At 41.9% G+C, this 24,155-nt stretch overlaps 1 protein-coding gene across 4 annotated transcripts in view; it reads right to left on the reverse strand.

Moving 5' to 3' along the window:
* Positions 1–20,031: 20,031 nt before the first annotated feature.
* Positions 20,032–24,155, reverse strand: part of ULK1 (unc-51 like autophagy activating kinase 1) — a 55,084-nt gene continuing 50,960 nt past the window's right edge. For all 4 annotated transcript variants that reach the window (XM_074205232.1, XM_074205233.1, XM_074205231.1 and 1 more), the window contains 3 exons: positions 23,339–23,496; positions 22,191–22,326; positions 20,032–21,437 (listed from right to left, as the gene is read on the reverse strand). In XM_074205232.1, the coding sequence (XP_074061333.1) occupies positions 21,382–21,437; positions 22,191–22,326; positions 23,339–23,496 (350 nt within the window). In that variant the 3' untranslated portion in view covers positions 20,032–21,381. The remainder of the gene's footprint in view (positions 21,438–22,190; positions 22,327–23,338; positions 23,497–24,155) is intronic.

Below are 24,155 nucleotides of genomic sequence, written 5' to 3' on the forward strand. Positions count from 1 at the left end.
CAGGTTCTCCTGACTCCAAGGGCTGGCGCTCTATCCACTGTGCCACTTAAATGCCCTGATCAATAGATATAGGAAGGAAGGAAGGAAGGAAGGAAGGAAGGAAGGAAGGAAGGAAGGAAGGAAGGAAGGAAGGAAGGAAGGAAGGAAAAAATTTTAAATGAGTAAAGTAATAGGCTATATAACCTTGAGTAAGTTACCTAACCTCCAGGCAGTTTTCTAAGAATATATATTACTGGGGTGGCTAGGTGGCACAGTGGATAAAGCACCGGCCCTGGAGTCAGGAGTACCTGGGTTCAAATCCGGTCTCAGACACTTAATAATTACCTAACTGTGTGGCCTTGGGCAAGCCACTTAACCCCATTTGCCTAGCAACCCCCCCCCCAAAAAAAAGAATATATATTACAGAGCAAGTAGCATCTGCCTCAGGAGAGAATTTCCACATCAGGAATTCCTGATAATTGATATTTTTTAAAGCTTATGCCTTTACTATCTAATTTTTAAATAATTATTTTTCCCCGATTATACATTAAAATAATATTTAATATTTGGGTTTTTTAAAGTTTTGAGTTCCAAATTCTATCCCTCCTTTTTCATCCTGCCCTCCTCCCTTCCTGAGATGGCAAGCAATCAGATATGTTATATATAAGCAATTATGTAAAACTTTTCCATATTAGTTATTTGTGTAAGAAGCCTCAAATAAAAAAGAAAGAAAATAAAAAGTAGTATGCTTTGGTCTTGTATAAGAAATTAAGATTCTTATATGAGTAAGTTCACTCGAGCCTGTATGAGAACGTGTCCTCCCCCCCTGGAACATGTCCTATGTGATTTGACCACGTTCTTAGAGTCCCAGGAACTAGCCATTCCTTGGAACATAAACAATACTGAAAAGAACTGGCTATTCTCACAGTACTGACCTTAATTATGTTGTGTCTTGCGACCCCATATGACATCTTCCTAACATCATAATACTTACTGACTTCCTACGTTCATGATAAGAATTCTGGGATTCTTTCCAATTGAATTTGGCAACAAACTTTTGTTCTTCTCTAATAAATATCCTAAGACTCCAATCATTCATTATTATGAAGATGAAGATGAAGAAGAAGGAGAAGCAGAAGAAAGGGAACCTACCCATGGAGAAGACATTCTGCCTTTGACTCTCCCACTCCGGACTCGTGGCTGTTGAACTGGAATTATCCAGCCAAACTGATTAAGAGTTGGTGCTCCTCCGAATTGGTGATGTTTTCTTTCTCTTTCTCTTTTACTTTTGTTATAGTATTAATAATCCTTTCTCATATATATATATATATATATATATATATATATACATTATTTGCTATATATAATATTATTGTAAGCAATCTATTCCTTGCATTATTAAAATACTTTTCATTTTCAACTGCCTGAGAGTGTCATTTACAGGAATGAATCCAAACCTCATTAAAATCACAATACAGGTCTGTATTCAGTTAATATCAGTTCTTTCTCTGAAGATGGATAATATATTTCATCATAAGTCTCTTTGCATTGTCTCAGTATTGCTGAGAATAGTCTTTCACCATTGACCATCATTTAGTATTGCTGTTACTGAGTACAATGTTCTCCTGGTTCTGTTCACTTCACTTTGCATCAGTTCATGTAAGTCAAGTTTTTTCTGAAATCATCCTGCTTGACATTTGTTATAGCACAATAATATTCCAATACATTCATATACCATAGCTTGTTTAGCCATTCCCCAATTGATAATCATCCCCTAAATTCCCAATTCTTAACCACTACAAAAGAGCTGCTGTAAATATTTTTCTACAAATAGTACTTTTCCATTTCTTTTTGATCTTCCTGTGATATAGACCCAGCAGTAGTATTGCTGGGTTACAGGGTCTACACAGTTTTATAACCCTTTGGACATATTTCCGAATTGTTCTCCAGATTGGTTGGATCAGTTCATAATTCCATTAACAATGCATTAGTTTGTCCCAGTTATCCCACATCCCCTCCAACATTTATAATTTCCCCCCCTTTTTTTTGCAAGGTAATGGGATCCAGTCACACAGTCAATTAATTTTCAAATGTCTGAGGTCCATTTTAACTCAGGTCCTCTTGACTCCAATGCTCTATCTACTACACTACCTATCTGCCCCTACAATTTTCCTTTTTTGCCATATTAGTCAATCTAGCTATACCATTCAAATCACTTCATAAACCACTCCTTTCTACCTAAACAATCTTACACCTTGCTTCCTTCCATGTTATTTGGAATCCACCAACATTCAACTCTGGACATTTTCTCTGATTACACCTTATATATTGGATGCTCTTCTTCTTCATCTCCATCTGTTGGCTTTTCTAGAGAAATATTCCCTTTCTTCAAGAAGCCTTTTTTAAGATCTCCTTAATTTTAGTGCTTTCTCTCTGAGATTATCTCCAATTTATTGTTTATACATCTTGTCTGGACATAATATTATTTGCATTTTGTCTTCTCCATTAGAATGTGAGCTCCTAATAAAAGGAGACTATTTTTTTTTAGATTTTTGCAACGTAAATGGGGTTAAGTGGCTTGCCCAAGGTCACACAGCTAGATAATTATTAAGTGTCTGAGGTCACATTTGAACTCAGGTACTCCTGACTCCAGGGCTCTATCTACTTCGCCACCTAGCTGCACTAGAGACTATTTTTAACCTTTGTTTTGTATCTATGGCACTTAGCACATTATCTGTATTATACTTGGTAATTTGACATGACAGAATTGGTTTTAAAAAAATATTAAATTTCCCTAGTAATACCTTACTAAGGTCCTTTAGAAAAGATGTATCAAATTCCCAAAGCTATTTGAAATGAGATTAAAATAGAATTGAGAAATATTGAACAAAATTAACAAAAATATAATACAACATTGTTTGGTAATTTCAGTTGTGTCTGACTCATCATGATCCCATGTACAATTTTCTTGGCAAGAATTGGAGTGGTTTGCCATTTCTTTCTCTAGCTCATTTGCAGATGAGGAAATTGAGGCAAACAGGCTTACAGGGTCTTAGGCAAACTGAAGCAAACAGGGTCACACAGCTAGTAAGTGCCTAAACCTAGATTTGAACTCATAAAGATGAGTCTTCATGATTCCATATCCAATACTCTACCTACCATGTCACCACAGATGATTGTATAATAGAATATAGATAATGTTTATTTGTGCTTTTCTAAGTTGCTAAGTAGCCAGTATTTCATTATAACACCATTGCTTTGGAAAAGCTACTATACTGAATAGCTAAGGGTAACTTGTAATTATTACATCTTTTAAAACACTACTTGATTCTATTATGGAAGTTTTGGGTAGTTTTCAGTGTTTTGATAGGTAATCTTTCTCATTTAATCTCTTACCAAGGCTGGGAGCTTGACAGGACCCATATTCTCATTTTATTGATGAGATTCAGGTTAAAGGACATGTCCACAGTCTCTCAACCAAAAAAAAAATTCAACCAGGAGCTCACATTCTAGCAAGGAAGATAAAATGCAAATAATTTTGTGTATCAACAAGATGTCTAAATGATAAATTGGAGAAAACCTCAGAGGGCAAAAGAAACAGAGCCAGAAATGGATGAAACCCTAGCTCTAAGACCAGTGTACTTTCTCTTACATCATCCTGATACTTGGGTTGTTAAAATGCTATCTAACTTATATGAATATAATTGAATATTATGGAACCATAAAAAATGATGAGAAAGAAAAGTTTTCAAAGGAACTTGAAAGAACTTGCATCAGATGATATAGAATGAAGTGAGGAAGTTGGGGAGGAAGGGAAGTGAAAAGCATTTCTATCACATCTATTATGTGTCAGCTACAAGCCAGGGCTAATTCTGGGAAGTAGGGGCTATCAGAATTATCTCCACTTTACAGATGAGGAAACTGAAGAAAGGAGATATGAAATGACTTGTCCAGGATCACAGAGCTGAGACTGGACCTGAACTTTTCCTGACTCCAGACCCAATGCTCTATCCACAAAAGATCTACAGAAAAATGGATTGAAAGAGGAATTCTGATCTATGTGACGACCAGTCAAGATTACAAGGGACCAGCAAGTGGGAATGTTCCTCACAGGTATAGAATGAGACATACATTTTCAGACAGTCAACATAGGAATTTTGTTGGGTGCCAGGGTCTCTAAGCTGTTTGACACAGTCACGGCAAGAAGACTCAAGGCAGTCACACTGCCTGATGGAACAACATTTCCTTCTTCAATATATATAGGGATTCCATGTATACCCATATCTATAGGTCTATTATTGATTGCAAAATTTACTCATCCTAATAGTGGAATGACTATAAAGGAAGCATTTCAGAGAAATTCCTTGAATAAAACAGATTGTGAACTAACTCTGTCCAAATTTAACAGGACTGCCTCTCCCTGAGGCATACAAAAGGCTTCAACATTATGAAATCTTTGGAAAACCCAGCACTGGGAGTTCCAGGGAGATGTCAGAATATATACAGGGAAACCAGATACAAGATAGGTCAGATAGAATTCCAGGGAAATTAACAGTTTTGCCCTCCTTATCATACACAGGAATATATGATAAAGATGGTGAGAAAATAGTTAGTACAGGTAACCAATATGTGAACTCTTAACAGCCTTAGTTTATTGGGAAATAATAAAAAGTCATAGAAACCGTAGTGTCTACCAACAAGGGCTGAAAGGAAAATTGGTTATTGAAGGAGTCAACGGACAGGTGGACAAACATAACTACCCTCACTATAGGTTGTCAAGGGAGCATATCGAAAAACATTACATATGCGGCACAAAAACATAAAAGCATTCCATTAAACAAATTATATCAAAGATTATTATAGGGAAAGTTCTGTTTAATTAAAACTTTACTATGCAGCAACAAACTAGGCAACAGGCAGGTTGAGGTCATCATGGTCTGAGCAGGGACAAGAAAATTAACTACATGATTGATAATCACACTTGTAACCACTACATGATCAAACTTGTAACCATATGTACTATATGATTAATGATGAAAATTGTATACTTTTGTAACCAAGGAAATGATTTTAGTTTGCTTGTTTCATATGATTCTAAGACTATAGAAATAAATCTAAGTAGCTGACAGTCAGTCAACCTGCTCCTGCCTTTACCCCCTTGTTGACTCAACTCATTTCGCCAACTCTATCCCCCCTGTCAGGTTCCAAGGACCCCTCCTGGGCTGGACCCCCGAAGAATTTGTTTTGTTTGAATATGTAAATTTTTAGAAGGGTTCTGTTTTTATTCTTTCCAAGTGAGTAGATGAGGATTAGGGTTATCAAAAAGATAAAAAAAAGATAGAAAAGAGTCATAGAAGTATTTTTTAAATGCATAGAAAAAATAGAAGGCAGGGCATGAAGGAATCACAGACACATAGGGCTGCTTTCAAAGTTACATGCTGAATTTATATATATATATATTTTAAAAACCTAGTCATATAATAGAGACTCAGGATTTCATGTACAATCTTTGTTGTCTATTCTGTATATGTACAAAAATACTCATTTTATTGATCTTTGCTAAATTTCTTTCTTTCTTTTTTTTTTTTAGGTTTTTGCAAGGCAATGGGGTTAAGTGGCTTGCCCAAGGTCACACAGCTAGGTCATTATTAAGGTCTGAGACCAGATTTGAACCCAGGTACTCCTGACTCCAGGGCCGGTGCTTTATCCACTGCACCACCTAGCCGCCCCGATCTTTGCTAAATTTCAATTAAAATTTTTAAATGCAAAAATAAGGGGTTTAGGTTACATTAAATGTCTCTAAAATGTTTCTTCCAACTCTAAATACTTCTAAGGCCTGCTTTATTTGGAGCCCTGAAATTGGTACCCAAACATTCTCTGGCCACCAGGGGGCAGTGTCCTACAACCCTATTGTCACCAATCAAGCGTTTTAAGGTGATTGGGTTCACATCCTAGGGCTCCACCAGCTAAAAACCATCCTGTCCCTGGCTGCAGAGTCGCATCATGGGGTCACAGACTTAGAACAGGAAAGGACCTCAGAGTCCCTTTAAAACCCTCATTTTACACATGAGGAAACTAAGGCTCAGAGTGTTAAAGTCATTGTTTCAGTTTGCATGAATAGCAACTGGAAAAGGCAGGATGTGAACCCACAGCCTTCTTCTAATGCAACATTCTAGAATTCAGGTCATGGTTTCCTAACCTTCTTTGTGTCTTATTCCCCTCTGGCAGTCTGGAGAAGCTTATGGATCCCCTGCTTAGAATCATGTTTTTCAATGCATAAAATAATAGAGGTATACAAAAGAAGCCAATTATGTTAAACTATAAAGTGGAGGGAATCTTTAATCCCAGGTCACACCAAGAAAAAAAGATAAACGTGAAGTGAAGCTGGAAGAAGAAGAGATGGAATACATATCTGCCACATCCTCTCTCCTTTTAGTCACCCCTCACCTTGATGTGTATGGAGGTGTTATGATGTCCTCCTTGTTCTGTTTCCCCTTTGTCCTTGGTTTGAGGTACCAGCTACAATAACCTGCCCTGGTTTGAAGCTCATCATGGTCTCAACACTCAATTCAATCACCTGAGTAAAGACACAAGATAAGGGATTCAGGGAAAAAGAATACCTTCATTCTGAACCATCCAAATATATAAGCTCCAAGGTTCCATTACACACTCCCCCCCCCCCCCAACACTTCAAAGTTGGGACCTCCCATAAATACACGTCTGTGCAGTTTTTGATTAGAGCATTTTGATTAGAGTCCTTTCTTACAAATTCAGAAATTGTGGTCTCTGGGGAGGCAGAATTTCTATTCATTTACTTCTTTCAATGGCATATACTGAAGTCTACAAAAGACCATGTTATACAATTTAAATATCCATGTACAAGCAGAAATTACATGTATAAGAGGAAATAATGATTAATGCCAAACACTGATTTTGCAGATTCACAAAACAACTCATATTTCACAAAGTTTTCCAAATTTTCTCCTTGCTGGGCTTGGCTTGGGACAGCCTTTCTCAACCTATATGGGAAAGAAAGATCAAAAAAAAGGCAAAGAAAATGGACTTCCCATCTCTCAGGGAAACTTGGTCTGTCCCAAACTTTCCAGAATATTTGGAGTTCTCTACTGAGAGATCTAGAAATCTTACCCCTTTCTCTGATGAGAACATCATTCTGAGTGGAAACTCTTCCATGAACAAGGTCATCCAATTTGAATCTGGACAAAGTGTCTCTTCCTATGCAGGATGCACTCAGAAACTCACTCTGCCATAGGAAGTTCCTGAACTATCTAGAGAGAGGTTCAGCCCATGACCCTCTGAGTCCTTATTCCACTAGATCCATTGTATCACTGAAAGTGAGACTAACTTTTACAAAGAAATTTTGACTTCCTAGGGATAAGAGATAGATAAATATCTTAAGTAGTTTCCTATAGAGAATCCTCTCAGTTCCAAATTCAAAACATGCTCAGGTCTCAAGTCCCCAGTTTTTCAAGGTTTTCCCTGCCCATATGCAATCTTGGATCCAGGGTCCCCAAAGCTCCAACCCCAGGTAAGGTGAGGCTGACCTCAGGTACCTGAAACTGAAAAGAGCAAAGGAAAATAATACACACACACACACACACACACACACACACACACACACACACCATCCAGACTCACCAAGCTGTGTAGGGGAGTCTAAAAGAAGAGAGGACATGGTAGAGATGTGTCCCATCTCTTCCCTTCTCCAGCTTTACTTCATGTCTATTTTTTTTTCTTAGTGTGACCTCGGTCAACCAGGTTACACTAAGAAAAAGAGATTGATATCTGTATTTCAACATAATTGGTTTTCTTTGTTAACCTCTATAATCTTATGCACTGAAAAACATGATTCTGAGAAAAGGATCCACAAGCTTTGCCAGACTGCCTCAGTTTCCTCAAGTGTAAAATGAATTTAGAAGGGCTCTGAGGTCCTTTCCAAATCCAAATCTGTAATCCCATGATGTAACTCTGCAACCAGGATGATTGTTAATTGGTGGGGCCCAGGGATGTAAGCCTAGACACAATTGGTGACCCAATTGGGTTGCAGGACGCTGCCCTCCTGTGACCAGAGAACATTTGGATACCAGTTTCAGGGATCCAAATAAATCAATTTCCTCCTTTGTAAAATGGGAGAGTTGGATTAAATCTAGGATCCTACAAATTTAGCCTGTAGGAGACACTAGGCTAGACACTAGAGATGCACAGTCCACTTAAGCGGAACATCTCCCCAGAGCCATACCAAGCAATTCTGCTACCCAGCATCAATACTAGCAGATGCATTTGAGGCAAACAGCATAAAAATCGCCCTCAAATCAACTTTATAAAGACAAAAATCAGTTGAGGAGGGAGGGGAAAAGAGAGGGGTTTGGCCTTGGGACAGAAGGTGCAGGGGATGAGATACCCTGGGTAATTGGGAAGTTATTTCTGGGCAGGCCACTGCCAGTGGGGGGATGAGACCATAGAGGAGTTCCCACAGCTTGTTGAAAGAGGCCATCTGGCAACTTCCCCTTTGAACTAATTTTTTTTGGCTTAATAGATTCTCACTGCATTTGCCTCTACATGTTGATGGAGGGTATGTACTGACAACACCCTCGACATTTTGGCTCCTTTTCCCTCACCCCACCCTGGTTAGAGTTTAGCATTCTCCTCCCTACCTCTTCTCCCCAAACCTCATCAGAAATAAACACCAGGAATTGGTCAGTCATTCAATAAACATTTCTTATGAACTTACTATGTTTGATTAGTAAAACCCACTATAGCATGGAGTTGGAAAAACAAATGAATGAAATGAATAAACTATTAAGAAAAAAGAAGCTACCAAACAAAGGAGATACTAAGACAAACGACACCCTCAAGGAGCTCCTAGTCTAATGAGGTCAAAGATACTGACTTACTTAAGATCTTCTCTAATCCTGAACATAATGGGATTCAAATGGATACCAGGGTACCAAAGCAGGCAGTGTAATCAGTCCAGTGGAAAGAACACTTGACTCTGGAATCAGAGTTTGAGTTCAAATCTTGACACTACTTTATGTGGGACCCTATGACTGACTCTTTGGGTCTCAGTTTCCCTATCTAGAAAATGAGAGGGATTAGATTGAACAACCATTGAGACTCATTCCTTTAAACTTGGGATCTATGATCCTAAGAGTGGCTATATCCTGTCTCAGTAGCTCTCAGCAGTCTCTGGGAGATGGAGGGGCATCATTTTCAATTTGGAAGAGGCATATCATTCATCTCACCCTCTGCCCATTTTATCACAGTGCTTGCAAGGTTGGCACTTAAGGGATGCTTTATGAATACTTCTTCATTCATTCTTACAGATGAGGAACTCAAGTCCCTAAGAGGTTAAGAGATTTCCCTAGGGTCACAGAGCTAGTGACTGATCTGGAATGGGACACTTTGTGACTTTGTCTGCTAGAAGGAGAGTAGAGCTATGAAGATTTGTTTCCAGGGAATCTTTGGAGAAGGGAAAATAAGCCAAAAAACCCCAACAACAACCAAAAAAAAATCAAACAAAAATCCTTCCCCTATTTAGCTTGGTCAGCCTCAGACTGGAAGGTCTTGTAAAGTTGAATGCGTCTGGGGTGGGGTTATGTACAATCCAAATGGTTCTCCTCTTTTTTTTTTTTGCTGTTTATGTTTTTTGATTTCCTGTTTCAAGGGAAACAAACTTTCATGTGTTTGAGAAAGGCTAAATCTGGAAGCTCTTCCTCCTGGGACTGAACCTTTCAAAGTCCCCAACCTCTCACTTCCTCAATGGCGCCAGGTTTCTTTGAAGTCTGCAGGCTGAACTCTCTACTCCTTTGGGACAGAAGCCTGTCCTACAACCCACTTACTGTCCACTTGGGAGTCCCAGGACTCCAGATTTGAATTTTAAACACAATCTGGGGAACCCCAGAGTAAGCAGAGCTATTGTCTAAGGGAGTCTTAGGGCTAGAACTGCAGCATTTTAGGAAATTGTATTTGCTTTCTGAATCTCCAGGGAGGTTCTGGGGGGGAAGGGAAGGGAAGGGAGTAGTTAACCTTCCTTTTGGTGGGCAAAAAGAGCCTAGATGGCATTATTCAAATGTGAAGAGCTTCTAGGACTCCTGGAATATAAAGGCTGAATTCTAGAGAACTTCTTGTGTGGGAGAAAGAATGGAGACCCAAAGACAGAGCAGTAACTAGGGTGAAGTGACTGAGGCTTTGTCCCAGGAACTCAGAAATTTAGAGGATACCAACTGCTACATCCCTGCCTCCAATGGAGGCCTACCTCCCCACCGCCAATGACACCCTTGATGGACTTTACCACTGGCAGTGCCATCCCTGGAATATGATTGTTCCATAGCTACATACCTTCCCTCTTCCACCTTCAAATCCCTCCAGCATCAAGTTAACACTGTAGAAACTTCTAGCTGTCACCACAGGGAAGCTCTTCTTCAGCTGCTTATCACCCATCACCCCCTTTCTCTGGTTCTAAATGCAAAAATGCCAAAGAAAGAAAAGAATTTGCTCAAGGTCAAAGTGGCAGAGATGGAGGTGAATCCCAAGTCAGTGTACTTTCCAATCTTCTCCATATATGAGAAATTATTATTATTAATAGCTAATAACTTGGGGGTAGATCCAGAAGTCCCTTCCCTCACCACTTCTTTTAAGTTTTTTTTTCCTTTAAAAGCTAATGTTTGGGGGCGGCTAGGTGGTGTAGTGGATAAAGCACTGGCCTTGGAATCAGGAGTATCTGGGTTCAAATCCGGTCTCAGACTCACTTAATAATTACCTAGCTGTGTGGCCTTGGGCAAGCCACTTAACCCCATTTGCCTTGAAAAAAAAAGCTAAAAAAAAAAGATAATGTTTGCCCTCCATTCTTGAAGAAGACCACAATATCAGGGAGGCCATGCCATGACAAGCACATGAATTGGATTTGAGTGAGGGCATGCTATACTAAGTCTTCTCCAGAGTCATCTGGGTCCAGCAGCCAGATATGAATCAGGATGACTGGAGATGGTCCTGGATGTGAGGCAATCAGGGTTAAGTGACTTGCCCATGGTCACATAGCTAAGAACTGTCAGAGGTTGGATTCAAACTCCTGTCTTCCTGATTCCAAGGCCAGTGCTTTATCTACTATGCCATCTAGCTGCCCCCCTTCTTTAGAAGAATATTAGACATTATGGATAAAGAGATTGCATTGATTCTCTGTGATATGAGTCAGTCCCTACCAAAACTTACAAGGATTTTAATCTTCAATGGAAAAGCCTATTGTGTACTACTCAAGCTAAGATGGAGACATATCCTTTTGTCTAGCTAGGGTAAGGTTGTGAAGGTCTGCAATAGCTTGAGGAGAGTGATCTGGGATAGAGATATTTTTCTCTGTGCAGGAGTGATGTGATGATGATGTTTGCCCTTCATTCTTTTTAATTTTTTTAATTCTCTTTATTTTTGCAAGGCAATGGGGTTAAGTGGCCTACCCAAGGTCACTCAGCTAGGTCATTATTAAGTGTCTGAGGTCATTTTTGAAACCCAAGACCTCCTGACTCCAGGGCTAGTGCTCTATCCATTGTACCACCTAGCTGCCTTTGTCCTTTATTCTTGAAGACCATGACATCAGGTGAGGTGATGCCATGACAAGCACATGAATTGGATGTGAGTGAGGAGGGTTGTGCTGAGTCATCAGAATTGAAATGACTGAAGATGGCCCTGGATATGAGGTCATCAGGGTTAAGAGACTTGCCCAAGATCACACAGATAATAATAGTCAAATTTCTGAGGCAGGATTCAAATTCCTATCCTCCTGACTCCCAGCACTCTATCCACTGTGCCACCTAGATGGAGTGACATCAGCCTATATTGGAAGTATATAAACTGTGAGCCAGCCACCATGATGGTTTTTGGTTTAGGAGAAATAGTCAAATAATCAGCCATTTATTAATAACCAGCTGGGTTATTAATAAAATAATAAAATTATCCAGAAATTCTATCTTTTGAATCTTCTTAAATGTCACATATAATTGCATAATGTGCTGTAGATAAGGTCAATGTTGACTGAGTAGGACATACAGTAGTAGCTTTAGGGTACCCTTAGTGTCACCCTAAATAGTGATTAAGTATAGACCTGATCCCAAAGAAATGGAGGATGCCCATAATGAGAACATGGGAGGGATGAGAAATCATTCTTAGCATGGTTTGTTCATAGCCCTGATCATACATGCCTTGCACATAACAGGTGAGTAACAAATAATGATTGACTGAATGAATGAAGAATTCCCTGATAGATATGAGAACATTCAAAATGGTTCAACTGGGTCAGTTGCTATGGAGGGAGGAGAGGGCAGCTGATAGCATTTCCTTTCCAGCCCTCAAGCCCTAGACTTTGCCTTCATGTTCCACTTAGCAGCCCATAAGGGGTTAAACTAGTGACCAGCACATTCATATAGGCCATGCCTGAATGACCCAAGCAGAGAGGTATAAACCACTGATAGAGCTTCCCATTAAATCAAAACCTGGCCCTTTTTTTCTTACATATCCCATTTCCAGTAAGAGGTTCCCTCCTCACCTTCATCTCACTGCACATTTCTCCTAGGCTTGCTTCTTTAAGCTGATCCAAGTCTCAACTTAGTACTAGAACTTCCCCTGGACCCTGACACTATCCTTGACCTTGGTTAGATAGATTTAGACTCAGATACTGACCTCAATTTTGATCTGCATCCTTAGAACTTTGTCTAGATCCTAATCTTATCCTTGACGTAGGCTAGATAAATCTAGACCTAGGTTCTGAGCTTAACCATGATCTATATCCTGACTTAGAATTTTTGTTTGGAGGGCTGGCTAGGTGGCGCAGTGGATAGAGCACCAGCCCTGGAGTCAGGAGTCCCTGGGTTCAAATCTGACCTCAGACACTTAACAATGACCTAGCTGTGTGACCTTGGGCAAGCCACTTAACCCCATTGCCTTGCAAAAACTAAAAAAAAAGAATTTTGTTTAGATCCTGAAACTATCCTTGACCTATTCTAGATAAATCTAGACCTAGATCCTGAACTCGACCATGATCTAGATTCTGACTTAGAATTTTGTCTAGAATCTTGCTTGACCACTGCTAAAAAATGCAAATTAAAACAAATCTGAGGTACCACCTCACACCTATCAGATTGGCTGATATGACAGAAAAAGGAATTGATCAATGTTGGAGGGGATGTGGGAAACCTGGGACACTAATGCACTGTTGGTGGAGCTGTGAATCAATCCAATCATTCAGGAAGGCAATCTGGAACTACGCCCAAAGAGCAATTAAACTGATCAGACCCCTTGACCCAGCAATAGCACTATCAGATCTGTTCATGAAAAGAGAAAAGATCCACATGTACAAAAAATATTTATAGCAGCTCTTTTTGTGGTAGCAAAGAATTGGAAATTGGGAGTTCCCATCAATTTGGGAATGACTGAGCAAGTTGTGGCATATGACTATAATGGAATGTTACTGCTCTATAGGAAACAATAAGCAGGCAGATTTCAGGAAAAACCTGAAAAGACTTAAATGAACCAATGCTGAGGAAAGCAGAACCAGAACATTCTACTCCTTAACAGTAACATTGGGTGATGATCAACCATGGCCCTCCACATCCAGAGAAAGAACTATGGAATCTGAAGGCAGATCAAAGCACGCTATCTTTACCTTTTTTAATTTTGGTTTTTGCTCTTCCCTTCTCGTGGTTTTCCCCTTTTTGTTCTAATTCTTCTTTCAGAGCATGACCAATATGTAAATATGTATAACAAGATTGTGCATGTATAATCTCTCTCAGATTACTTGCTTTCTTGGGGTGAGGAGATGGAAGGATGAGAGGGAGAAAACTTTACAAAAAATGAATGTTGAAAATTATCTCTACATATTATTGAAAAAATAAATAGAAAAATAGAAAAAGGGGGATCAAGCTTAGAGTTTGATTACATATCAAATATAAACAAGGAATTCTCAAGGGATGGACTCAAGGGTTCAATAGAATGCTATCTATTATTATCATCATTGATATATATATATATATATATCTCATTATAACAACTTGATTTTTTTTTATTTTTTTAGGATTTTGCAAGGCAAACGGGGTTAAGTGGCTTGCTCAAGGCCACACAGCTAGGTCATTATTAAGTGTCTGAGGCCAGATTTGAACTCAGGTACTACTGACTCCAGGTCCAGTGCTCTATCCACTGTGCCACCTAGCCTCCCCGATATTTAATTTAAACATCATTCATTTTTGGTAAGATTTTAAGATCCACATTTTCTCCCTCCCTCTTTTCCCTTCCCCTCCCCAAGATGGCAAGTAATCTGATATAGATTATACATATGCAATCATGTTCCATATTAATCATGATGTGAAAGAAGAAAGAACAAAAGATCCTGACTATTCTTTTCTTAGACTAAATGGACTTAGACCTAGATCCCAACTCAAGTCAGAACTTGACCTTGGACTTTTAACCCTGAATCAGGTTCTGAGTCTGAGATTGATCAGAGAGTGAACAGACTATCATATGAGGGCTCACACTATTTAGTCGGGACAACATAAAACTGGGGGACCCAAGTGGAGGATATCATCATTATTTTCAAATATTTTAAGGGTATGTATTAGACTTATTTTGGCTCCAGAAGGCAGAACCAGAAGCAATGAGTGGAATCCACAAATAAACTGGTTTAGATTTTAACCCAGGAATGGATGCAAATCCAGACCCAGCTTTCTCTCTGACTCAGTTTACCATGAGCAGGAGGAGGAGTCCCTGAGGGAGACTCTCTGGCTCTCCTACCTGTAATCCCCTTTTGAGAGTCACAGTCATTTTCAGGTACTGTACATTCTATGCTCAAGGTTTAGTACCACTCACAGACACCTATAATCCTAGAGCCTTCCTTCCTGTTTAGTGCCAACCTTCATTTGGGATAGAAGTTTGATATGTGCCAGCTTTCTAAGGCTACTCAGACAGGAGAGGGCACTCTGCTCCCAGGATAAAGCTGCTACCAGAAAAATCCTGGGTCAATGGTCTTGGGGAGGGGGGAGTCACCTGACTTCAGGTTTTAACATTTGACATGGGAGGTGAGGGCACAGACTGAGCAGACTGACAAGAATTCCCACAAAGCAAATAGTCAAGAATGAATGACCTGCTATTCTGAATCATTTAATTCAAGACAAACTTCAGGCTTGTGGAATCATCCAGGTCAGCATTTTGTAACAAACACTTTGGAATGATGGGGAGGGCGGGCTAGGGGTTCAGAGTGCAGAATAAGAAGAAAATATAAACAAGGAATTCTTCTCTTCTCAAGGGACACACTCAAGGGTTCAAAGCAGATTTCTTGAAGGCGAGGCAGGGTAAAACGCCTACATGTTTATTCTTTTTGATTCTCCAAATAAAGCAATTTCAGAACCAGCCTTTGAGACTCAGCCAGAGGAATTGGGGGATAGGGAGAGCTACAAGAGGAGAGGGGGTTAGAGAAACTAGGACTCAGAAAACAGCCTCGACTTTAGAAGGGTTAAGAACAAGGTGAGGACTAGATAAAATTTTTTTTTTTGATCACAGGAAAGAAAAATACCATCTAGGGTCATAGAACTTAAAAAACAAGTGATTATTTTAATAATAACTCATTTATATAGTCCTGACAAGTCTGCAAAGAGCTTTACATGTTAACTCATGTGAGTCTCATAACCACTGTGGGAAGTGGGAGCTAATATCATCCACATTTTACAGATGAGGAAAGTGAGGCTGAGATTAAGCTGACATACAACTAGAAAGTGTCTGAGACAGGATTCTTAACTGGATGTTCCCCATGTCCTGAAATGTTTTCCTTCCTCGTCTCCATCTCCAGTCTTCCTCCAAGTCCCAGGTGGGGTATATGGGGTGTTTGGGGAGGAGTGGCACCTCTGGTGCTAGGGCTTACTGAGACCTCTTGGGGGCTGCTCACCTTTGGTGTCCAACTGGTACTCAATTCTCACTGGGCTAAACCGGGTTGTGGGTAACTGTTGGTGAGTTTGGGTGATGTCTACCCCCAAGCAGGTAAAGATTTCTGGGAGTGGTGGGGAATGGACATATGAGAACAATTTATTTTTTATTTTTATTCATTTATTTATTTATTTTTTTAGGATTTTGCAAGGCAATGGGGTTAAGTGGCTTGCCCAAGGCCACACAGCTAGGTCATTATTAAGTGTCTGAGCTCAGATTTGAACCCAGGCACTCCTGACTCCAGGTGTTTTATCCACTGCGCCACCTAGCCACCCCAAGAACAATTTATTCTTTAATGGCCCTGAAGCAGCCGCTGTGGAATGCTTAGAGCTTGAGCACTCATCAAAGACACTGAGACCATTGCCAGTTGTCCTGACTTTTGTCTTGTCACTAGGAAAAGGTATGAGTGATGTCTTTGGCCTGGCCTATTAATGAAAGTGAGGCAGAGTTGCGGGAAGTCATTGGCTTCACTCTCTCTTCCAGAGTCATCAGAGTCCAGCGTCAAGACAAAGTCAAGATGACTGGTGATGGTCCATACGAGTGGATGACCTTGTTGTTTTCAATGCTTGACTAAGCCCTAAGAACTACATCAACCGCTTCAGTCGCCTTCATGACCACCGTTGGAACAAATTGTTCTCATCTGCCCATTCCTCGGGGGGGGGGGGTCTTCATTGACACCCCCTCCTAACTCATTAATGGGTTTGAGGTCCCATTAGTTAACTTCAACCTTAGTCTTTCTGTTGAGATGGTTTTACTGGGGTGTGGTTGCTGTGCATCCTAGAGGGGAGGATCGAGTCACTTAACCCTGCCTGAGATCAATCAATGAACAAATATTTATTAACCCTTCCTAGGTGCCAGACACCAGAAACACAAAGACAAAACAGGGAGCTTACTTACATTCTATTTAGAATAATCCACAAGCATTTGTGCCAAGGAGCTTATAGTCTAATTAATAGATGTAACACGTAGATAAAAAGATGTACAGGTGTGTCTTCTATAGAAGGAAAGACCCTAGCAGATGGGGGTGAGACGGGCAGTAATTCTCAGTGAGTTGTCCTGAAGGTAGGTGGAGATGGGGAAGTGGAGCTGCCAGAGACAGTCAAAACAAAGATGGGAGATAGGGCATTAAAGAAGCAAGCAGCCAATATGACTGGACCTGAGAGTGCCTGGAAGGGAGTCCTATGTAAGAAGACTGAAAGAGAAAGGTCATGAAGGGCTCTAAATGTAAACCAAAAAAGTTTTATACCAAAGGAAATAGGAAACTATTGAAGTTTATTGAGTATATGATTCAATGAATAGAAGCTTTAGAAACATTAATTTGTTGAGGCAGCTAGGAGGTACCAGTCCTGGAGTCAGGGATTTGAGTTCAAATCAGACCTTAGATACTTAACTGTATGACCCTGGCTGAGTTGTTTAACCCTGATTGCCTCAAAAATCACTTTGGTGGTCTTATGGAGGATAGATAGGAAAGGGGAGAGATTTGAGGAAGAGAGATCAAGGCTGCTTCAGTAGTTCAGGGAGAGAGGCCATGCAGGGCCATAGGATGGTGGGCTCCAATATATTCACTGATAAGTGAATAAAGGACAATTCAAAATCAATATTGTTGGGGGGTAAGGAATTGGGGTGGGTGCACTAACATCTGAGGGAAATGAGGAGTCTTTTGAAAGTTGTTTAGTCACTGACACTTCTTAGCTATGTAACCCTGAGTATGTCACATAACTTCTCTGCCTCAATTTCCTCCTTTGTAAAATGAAGATAACAGAATTTTTTTTTAAGTATTTTTTTTTTTTGCAAGGCAATGTGGTTAAGCGGCTTGCCCAAGGCCACACAACTAGGTAATTATTAAGTGCTGACGCCAGATTTGAAGTCAGGTACTACTGACTCCAAGGCTGGTGCTTTATCCACTGTGCCACCTAGGCGCCCCAACAGAACCTTTCTTGAAGATAAAGTGTTTTACATACTTCAAAAAGCAGGATAGTCAGGAAGGAACTAATAAAGGTGTGAAATAACAGGGAGTGGTTTGGAAGGAATGCAAAGGGACTGAAGCTGAGTAGAGGGAGAAGGAAGAATTCCTAACTGAACTGATTGGCTATGTATGCATGGTGAAGGAGAGTCAAGGTTAAAAAGTTGAGTGCCTGGAAGTTTTCTCCACCTTGAAGGAACTAAACTGAGGATGGAGGATTGGAGTTCAGGAAGTTGTTTTGTTTTTCAAATACCTACTATATGCCATAGTTCCTATCAGACACGCACCCTTTTTACAGCTAAGGAAAGGGAGGCAGATAGAGCTTAAGTGACTTGCCCAGGATCACAAAGATAGCATGTGACCAAGGTTGGGTTTGGATCCTCCTGGGCCAGTGCTCTATTCACCAAGCTCAGTAGAGATGAAGTTATTTCAATGGTGTCTGACTTCACAACCCTACTTGGGGTTTCCTTGGAAGATACTGGAGTGGCTTTGTCATTTCCTTCTCCAGCTTTTTACAGATGAGAAAACTGAAGCAAGTAAACAGGATTGTGACTTGTGCACAGGTTAACATAAGATAGGAGACTTGAGGTCAAATTTGAACGCAGGTCTGCCTTTCTACAGGGATGCCACTCTATGCTGCCAATATAGATGGAAGGCTGGATAGGTAGTATTTGACATAATATAATCTCAAAAAACCACAAATCTCCAACAATTTCAAATCAGTTTATTTACTTAAATTGATATTACACAATTTAAAGAAAAAAGGGGGGAGGGGAGTCACACAAACAGAACCTTAAAAAAAAACACATATCAGGCATTAATTACCGTGGAGAATACCAGGATGTTCTTTCCCACTCAATTCTGAAGCTAAGCATTCATCATGAGGTTGAGGGCTCTCGAAACCTATTAAGACACTAGTAACACACAAATGTGGCCACAGACACAACTCTGGAACATGGAGGATGCCAACAACAATCCCCGTGTTGCGTTTCCCTGTTGAGATTTGTTTGCATTCCATAACGGACTACAAAGCAAGAAATCACTAATCTGCAGGGAAAATGAACAAACACACTACATGCAGTGTGGTGAAAATGTTGCCAAGATTCTGGCAAAGGAAATAGCGCCCCACCCCCATCTTAATTTGAAGCAGTGGTAATTTCAAGTATTGAGAAAAAGGTATGCATGTGAACATACATATATGTGTATGAACACACACCCCTATATGAATCTAATATATACATATATGTATGTGACTAGATATAAAATCTGTAAACCACTTGTGGGGGAAGGCAATGAGTCTATATATAGATTGAATGGGGACTCTTGCAATACATTCAAGTAACTTGAAGCACAGGTGGAAAAATGGGTTCCATGTTGTCCAACTCACATGGCTCTTATCTTCTCACACAACAGGGCCCTATACCTGAGTTGGGGACTTCCGGGGGGGGGCACGCACATTAACCCACTGCATTTCAAATTTGTGGGAAAGTCCACACACTGTCCTAGATATGGGTTCTCCAAGAAACTGGATTCTTGGGTTGGGGAAGGCAGGAGATCCAGGCCATAAGCAGTGGACCCCTTTTAACTGACTGCCAAAGACCTCTGGAAGTTGATGAGTCCCATTCAATGGTGTTAATGAATTCATTCCCAGGAAGAAGGAAGGTCCCCTCATTGAACGTTAGGGCCAAACATAGAGTTTTAGGGAAGTTTCTTGCATATATTGTTTAATGGCACAGAATGTGCAAACTAAAATTCACATTCTGTCACATCTGGAGAGTCACTAGTCACTCAAGGGCTTACTTAGGAAAAGTGGTCTTAAAAGCCATTCCTCCACATATACACCTCTGAAGTGTGTCACTCCCTCGGGGGGCTCACACAATACTGCTGCCGGGACCCTGTGTTCAGAGAAGACCAGCTTTCCATCCATGCACCACAGCCAATGAGGCCCCAGCGCCAATCACACAAAGTGAAGCACAACATGCAACCAACCAGTCATTCACCCACGGCATCCTTTTGGCTCCAAAGTCTCACCAGAAAAGAAACATTGAGCTTTCCCTCACACAATCACACAAGCACCCACGCACACCCAGCCCCCACCCAAAACCCACCCACCCTTCCAAACAACAAAAAGAAAACCAAAATTCTATATAAAGTTTTTTTTCTTTAAAAAGAAAAACACTTTTTTTAGGTCTGAAGTGTGTGAGATTTTTCAACGTCTGTTCTGAAATTAGAAAGCCTGGAGGCTTTATATTCATACTGTCTGTCCTTAAAAGAACATTAAATTAAAAGGACTGTATCTCTTCTCTTGGAACGGCAGGTCCCAAGCTGGCACAGTGCGGTGCTGCATCTGTTGTTTCCATCACAAATACAGGATACAGTTCTGTTAAATACACACAACATACACACACTCACACACACATATTTATATATATATGTACACGCTTGTAGTGCAATATAGTAACTGGGGCTGTGAGGGGAGGAAGGGGAGAAGAGGACTATTTTTTCTAGCAGTCTATGGTTGTGGGGAACCTGGGAGGTGTGATCAAGGGTCCTCCACTCCAACCATGGTGTGTAAAGTGCTCCTTCCAAGTCACAAAGCTAGTGTGGGTTGGCTTAGGGGCTTTTTTTTAAACATATTTTAATTTTTAATCCCCCTTCAAAGTCAGATTAAAAGCAAAAGATGACGTGCATTCTCATTGGGGCTCCTTTGAACATGTTGAGGATGAGGCCACTGAGAATAAGCACATTTTGGCGATAAGAGATCCAGCACACAAAAATCATCCGAGTTCTTGAGGCGAGAAGTCGGTCTTTCTTGTTTTGGTTCCTGGCCCACCCTGGGTGGCTCCAGCCCTGGGCAGCTGCAGGTTGCTCCCTTTGAGGCAGGAGCGCCAGGTAAGGGCAGAGCCATCTTGGAAAGGTGATTGACTGGCAGAAAAGCATGAGGGTTTGTGTGGGGGGAACGGGTAGGGGGTGGGGGAAGTAACTGGCCTGGTGTCAGGGTTTCATGCTTGGGGTCCCCTCCTTGTGTCCTTGTGTCCACTGCCAGCAACGGACACAGCGTGAGAGGGGCCCGACCCCTGGAAATGGTAAAAGTTCATTATGTAGCAGCTTGACTCTCTTCAAAGGACAAGGGACAATGGGGATGGAAGTTCTGTGGTCTCCCCCAGGGAGAGAAAGACCCCTCCCCCCAATTTCTGGGTGTCTGAGCCAGTTGTGACTGTGGAGTCACTTCTAATCTCCTTTGCTCTATTCTTGCGAGAGAGGCAGAGGTCATGGGGCTCCAAAACCGGGGTTCTTGGAGACGGATCTGACAGCCTTTGTCCGGACAAGTCTATCTGGCCGTGACTGCAGACATGATGCTGCCCACAGTGCTGCCAGGAACTGACCCACAGTTGGTGAGTGGGTGGACGGCCATCCCGTGAAGCATAAAAGGCTGGTAGGTGGGCAAGAGGAGCTGCACGGGGGGCTTAGGCACAAATGCCAGAGAGCAGAGCAGAGAGTCTCCGTTCAATGCACATCTTACCTGTGGTGGGAAGCAGGAAGGGAAGAAAGGAGAGTGAAGACTCTACAATGGGGGGGGGGGGTGGGGGTGGAGGGGAGAGGAAGAGAGTATAGGGGATGAGAAACTGAATAAACCACAGGACCTGGAGGAGAACTCGAAGTCCCAGGGTCAGTTCTGGATAGTCCCAAAAGGGAGATCATAGACTCCCTGCTTAGAATGGGTACCAAGATATGATCAAGGCTGTTAGATGGCAGCCACCTGCTACTTTGGGATCTCAGTCTCATGGTCAGAGAGGTTTTCTTCGTTTGAAAATGGGAAGTAAATAGGAATAGATGACCTCAGAAATCCCTTCCAGATTTAATATCATCTGTTCCTAGAAAACAGGCAAGGGAAGCTTGGTGGTGCAGTGGGTAGAGCACCAGCCCTGGAGTCAGGACCCCAAACACTTAATAATTGCCTAGTTGTGTGACCTTGAGCACAGCACTTAACTCCATTGTCTTGCAAAAACCAAATAGATAAAAAAGAAAACTGGGCAAGACTTGCCTGACTCTCTCTCCTTTTACCTCTGGTCCTAGCCTTTCCTTCACCTCAGGGATTACCCTGGGAAGACAGTATGGCATAGTGAACTTGGAGATGAGAAGACTTGGTTCAAATATTGCTTCAGTAAGTTTCTCTTAGTATAAGTGGGGCTGGTGGGATCCCAGGCTCTCAGGGTTTATTCCATGTCCTGCTCAGGGAAGCCTTGGTGGCCACCATGGTGGCAAGTCAACTCACATTTGTTGATGTTCTCGATGTCTGCCTGCTCTGAGAGGATCTGTTGGAGGCCCTCCATGAGCAGCAGGGCCTTGTGGTACCGCTGCACGCAGTCCTCGCGGTGGTGGAACATCTCATCCAGGGCTGCAGAGCGCACCTGCACAAGTGGACAGGGAAGCAGTGAGGAACCAGGTCCCCACATCTGCCCTCCACCATCCTCTGCAGGTTGCTTTTCCAAACTTCTTAAAATCTGAGGGTCTTTCCCTAGACTCTCAACTCAGAATTAAAGCCAAGGCTTCTACTTTCATCTCATTTTCCCTGAAGTCCAGTTAACCAGCCAGTAATGAGGCTGGGTTCAAATCATATATACACTGGAATAGGCCACTGGAAAGAGTGGAAAGCTTTCCATCACCAGGAAGCCTTCAAGAAGAAGCTGGATGACCAGGATAGTGACTGATCCTCTACCAGGACAGGTGGAAGAGGATCATCTTTGCATCCTAAGAGTCTCCCAGCTGCCTCTCACATAGGAGTATGGTGGTTTTGTTTTTTGTTTTTTTTTTTTTTGGTATCTAGGTATTATATTAGCACCAGGAATTCCTGGATGAGGAAATTCCCTCCACCAATGCATGTTGGCAACACTTAAGAGAACTGGCCAGAGCCCTAAGAGTTGCATGTCTTATCCAGGGTCCCTGTGACAGTATATGTCAGAGGAGACTCTGGAAGCCAGCTCTTCCTGACTTTTGAGGGCAGCTGTCCTGTTCAAGATGACCACAAGCTCAAAGTGATCCAAAAGGATTTTATGAATATAATTTTAGGTTCTGGAGAAGGATCCTTAGGTCCAGTTCAACACAGGGGGAGAAAAGTAACTCAGTGGGCACCAATGGAGAGTGCCATTCTTGGGAGCTGGGCAGAAGTGGGTTCAAAAGCCAGACTTCATGACTTTTGGAACTATTTGTTTTGTTTACAGGGAGGCAACAGAGTGTGATGGCTTGGGTCAGTCAGAGGACCTGGATACAAATCTGATGCCCTTGAACAAGCCTCCCAGGGTCTCAGTTTCCATCTCTAGATCTGGGGCTCCATAATTACTTGAATCCCCCTCCCCCCATCCCTACTGAAAGCCCAGATGGCAGAAGTCTGGATTTGGGGGGTAGGGGGGAGTGCCCCCGTACCATCTGCACAGCATAGTTGAAGATCAACTTCTCAGCAGTGATGCTGTTGATTCGGTCCATGAGTCTCTGCTTATCCAGGAAGAATTTCTGCAGCTGCAGGTTTAGGCAATGGCAGGAAGACACACTCGACTTGTAAAGCTCATTCAGTTTCCGCACGACTGAGCCAAGTAAGAGGAGGACAGAGAGAGGGGGAGGTCAGTCTAAGCCTGGATGGAGCACTCCCCCCTCCCCCTGCCCAGGGACCACCCACTCAGGTGGGCTGGAGTCTCTTCTGCCCTGACTGATGGCCCCAATCCCTTTGCCAGATGCCTACCCTAGCTGCAGGAGGGAAAAAAACACGGGCACAGGTAAGTGGACCAATGATTATAAAGAGTGTGTATATAGAAAAAAGTGTGTGTGCATGTGGGGGGGGAGAATGTGTGCGTGCGTGGGCAAGGTTTTGACTCAGCATGCCCCGCCCTGCCAGGGTGCTGAGAGTGGATTGGCAGGGAACGGGATGGTGTGATGGAGACAGAGGAAACTCAGCCCAGGCCCTGGAGGCTGTGCCAGAAATAACTAGAGCAGCATCACCGTCAGAGGGATCCAGGACTGGACAGAGAGGACAGTGCAATGCGCCAGCAGCCCCTGACTCTCTCTTGCTCTCAGGGCTGAGCAGATGGGCTCATCTTCAGGCTGAACATTTGCACCAGAAATGTACCTCCATTCACTCTTTGTTGGACAGTTTTGCTGAACTATCCTTTTTCCCTTTCTTTTTTACTTGTTGCTATAAGGAATGGGTGAGAGGAGGAGGGCAGGATTTATTGGGAAACCCTCTGAA

Source organism: Macrotis lagotis, chromosome X (genome assembly GCF_037893015.1).
Source record: "Macrotis lagotis isolate mMagLag1 chromosome X, bilby.v1.9.chrom.fasta, whole genome shotgun sequence".
Taxonomy (NCBI): domain Eukaryota; kingdom Metazoa; phylum Chordata; class Mammalia; order Peramelemorphia; family Peramelidae; genus Macrotis; species Macrotis lagotis.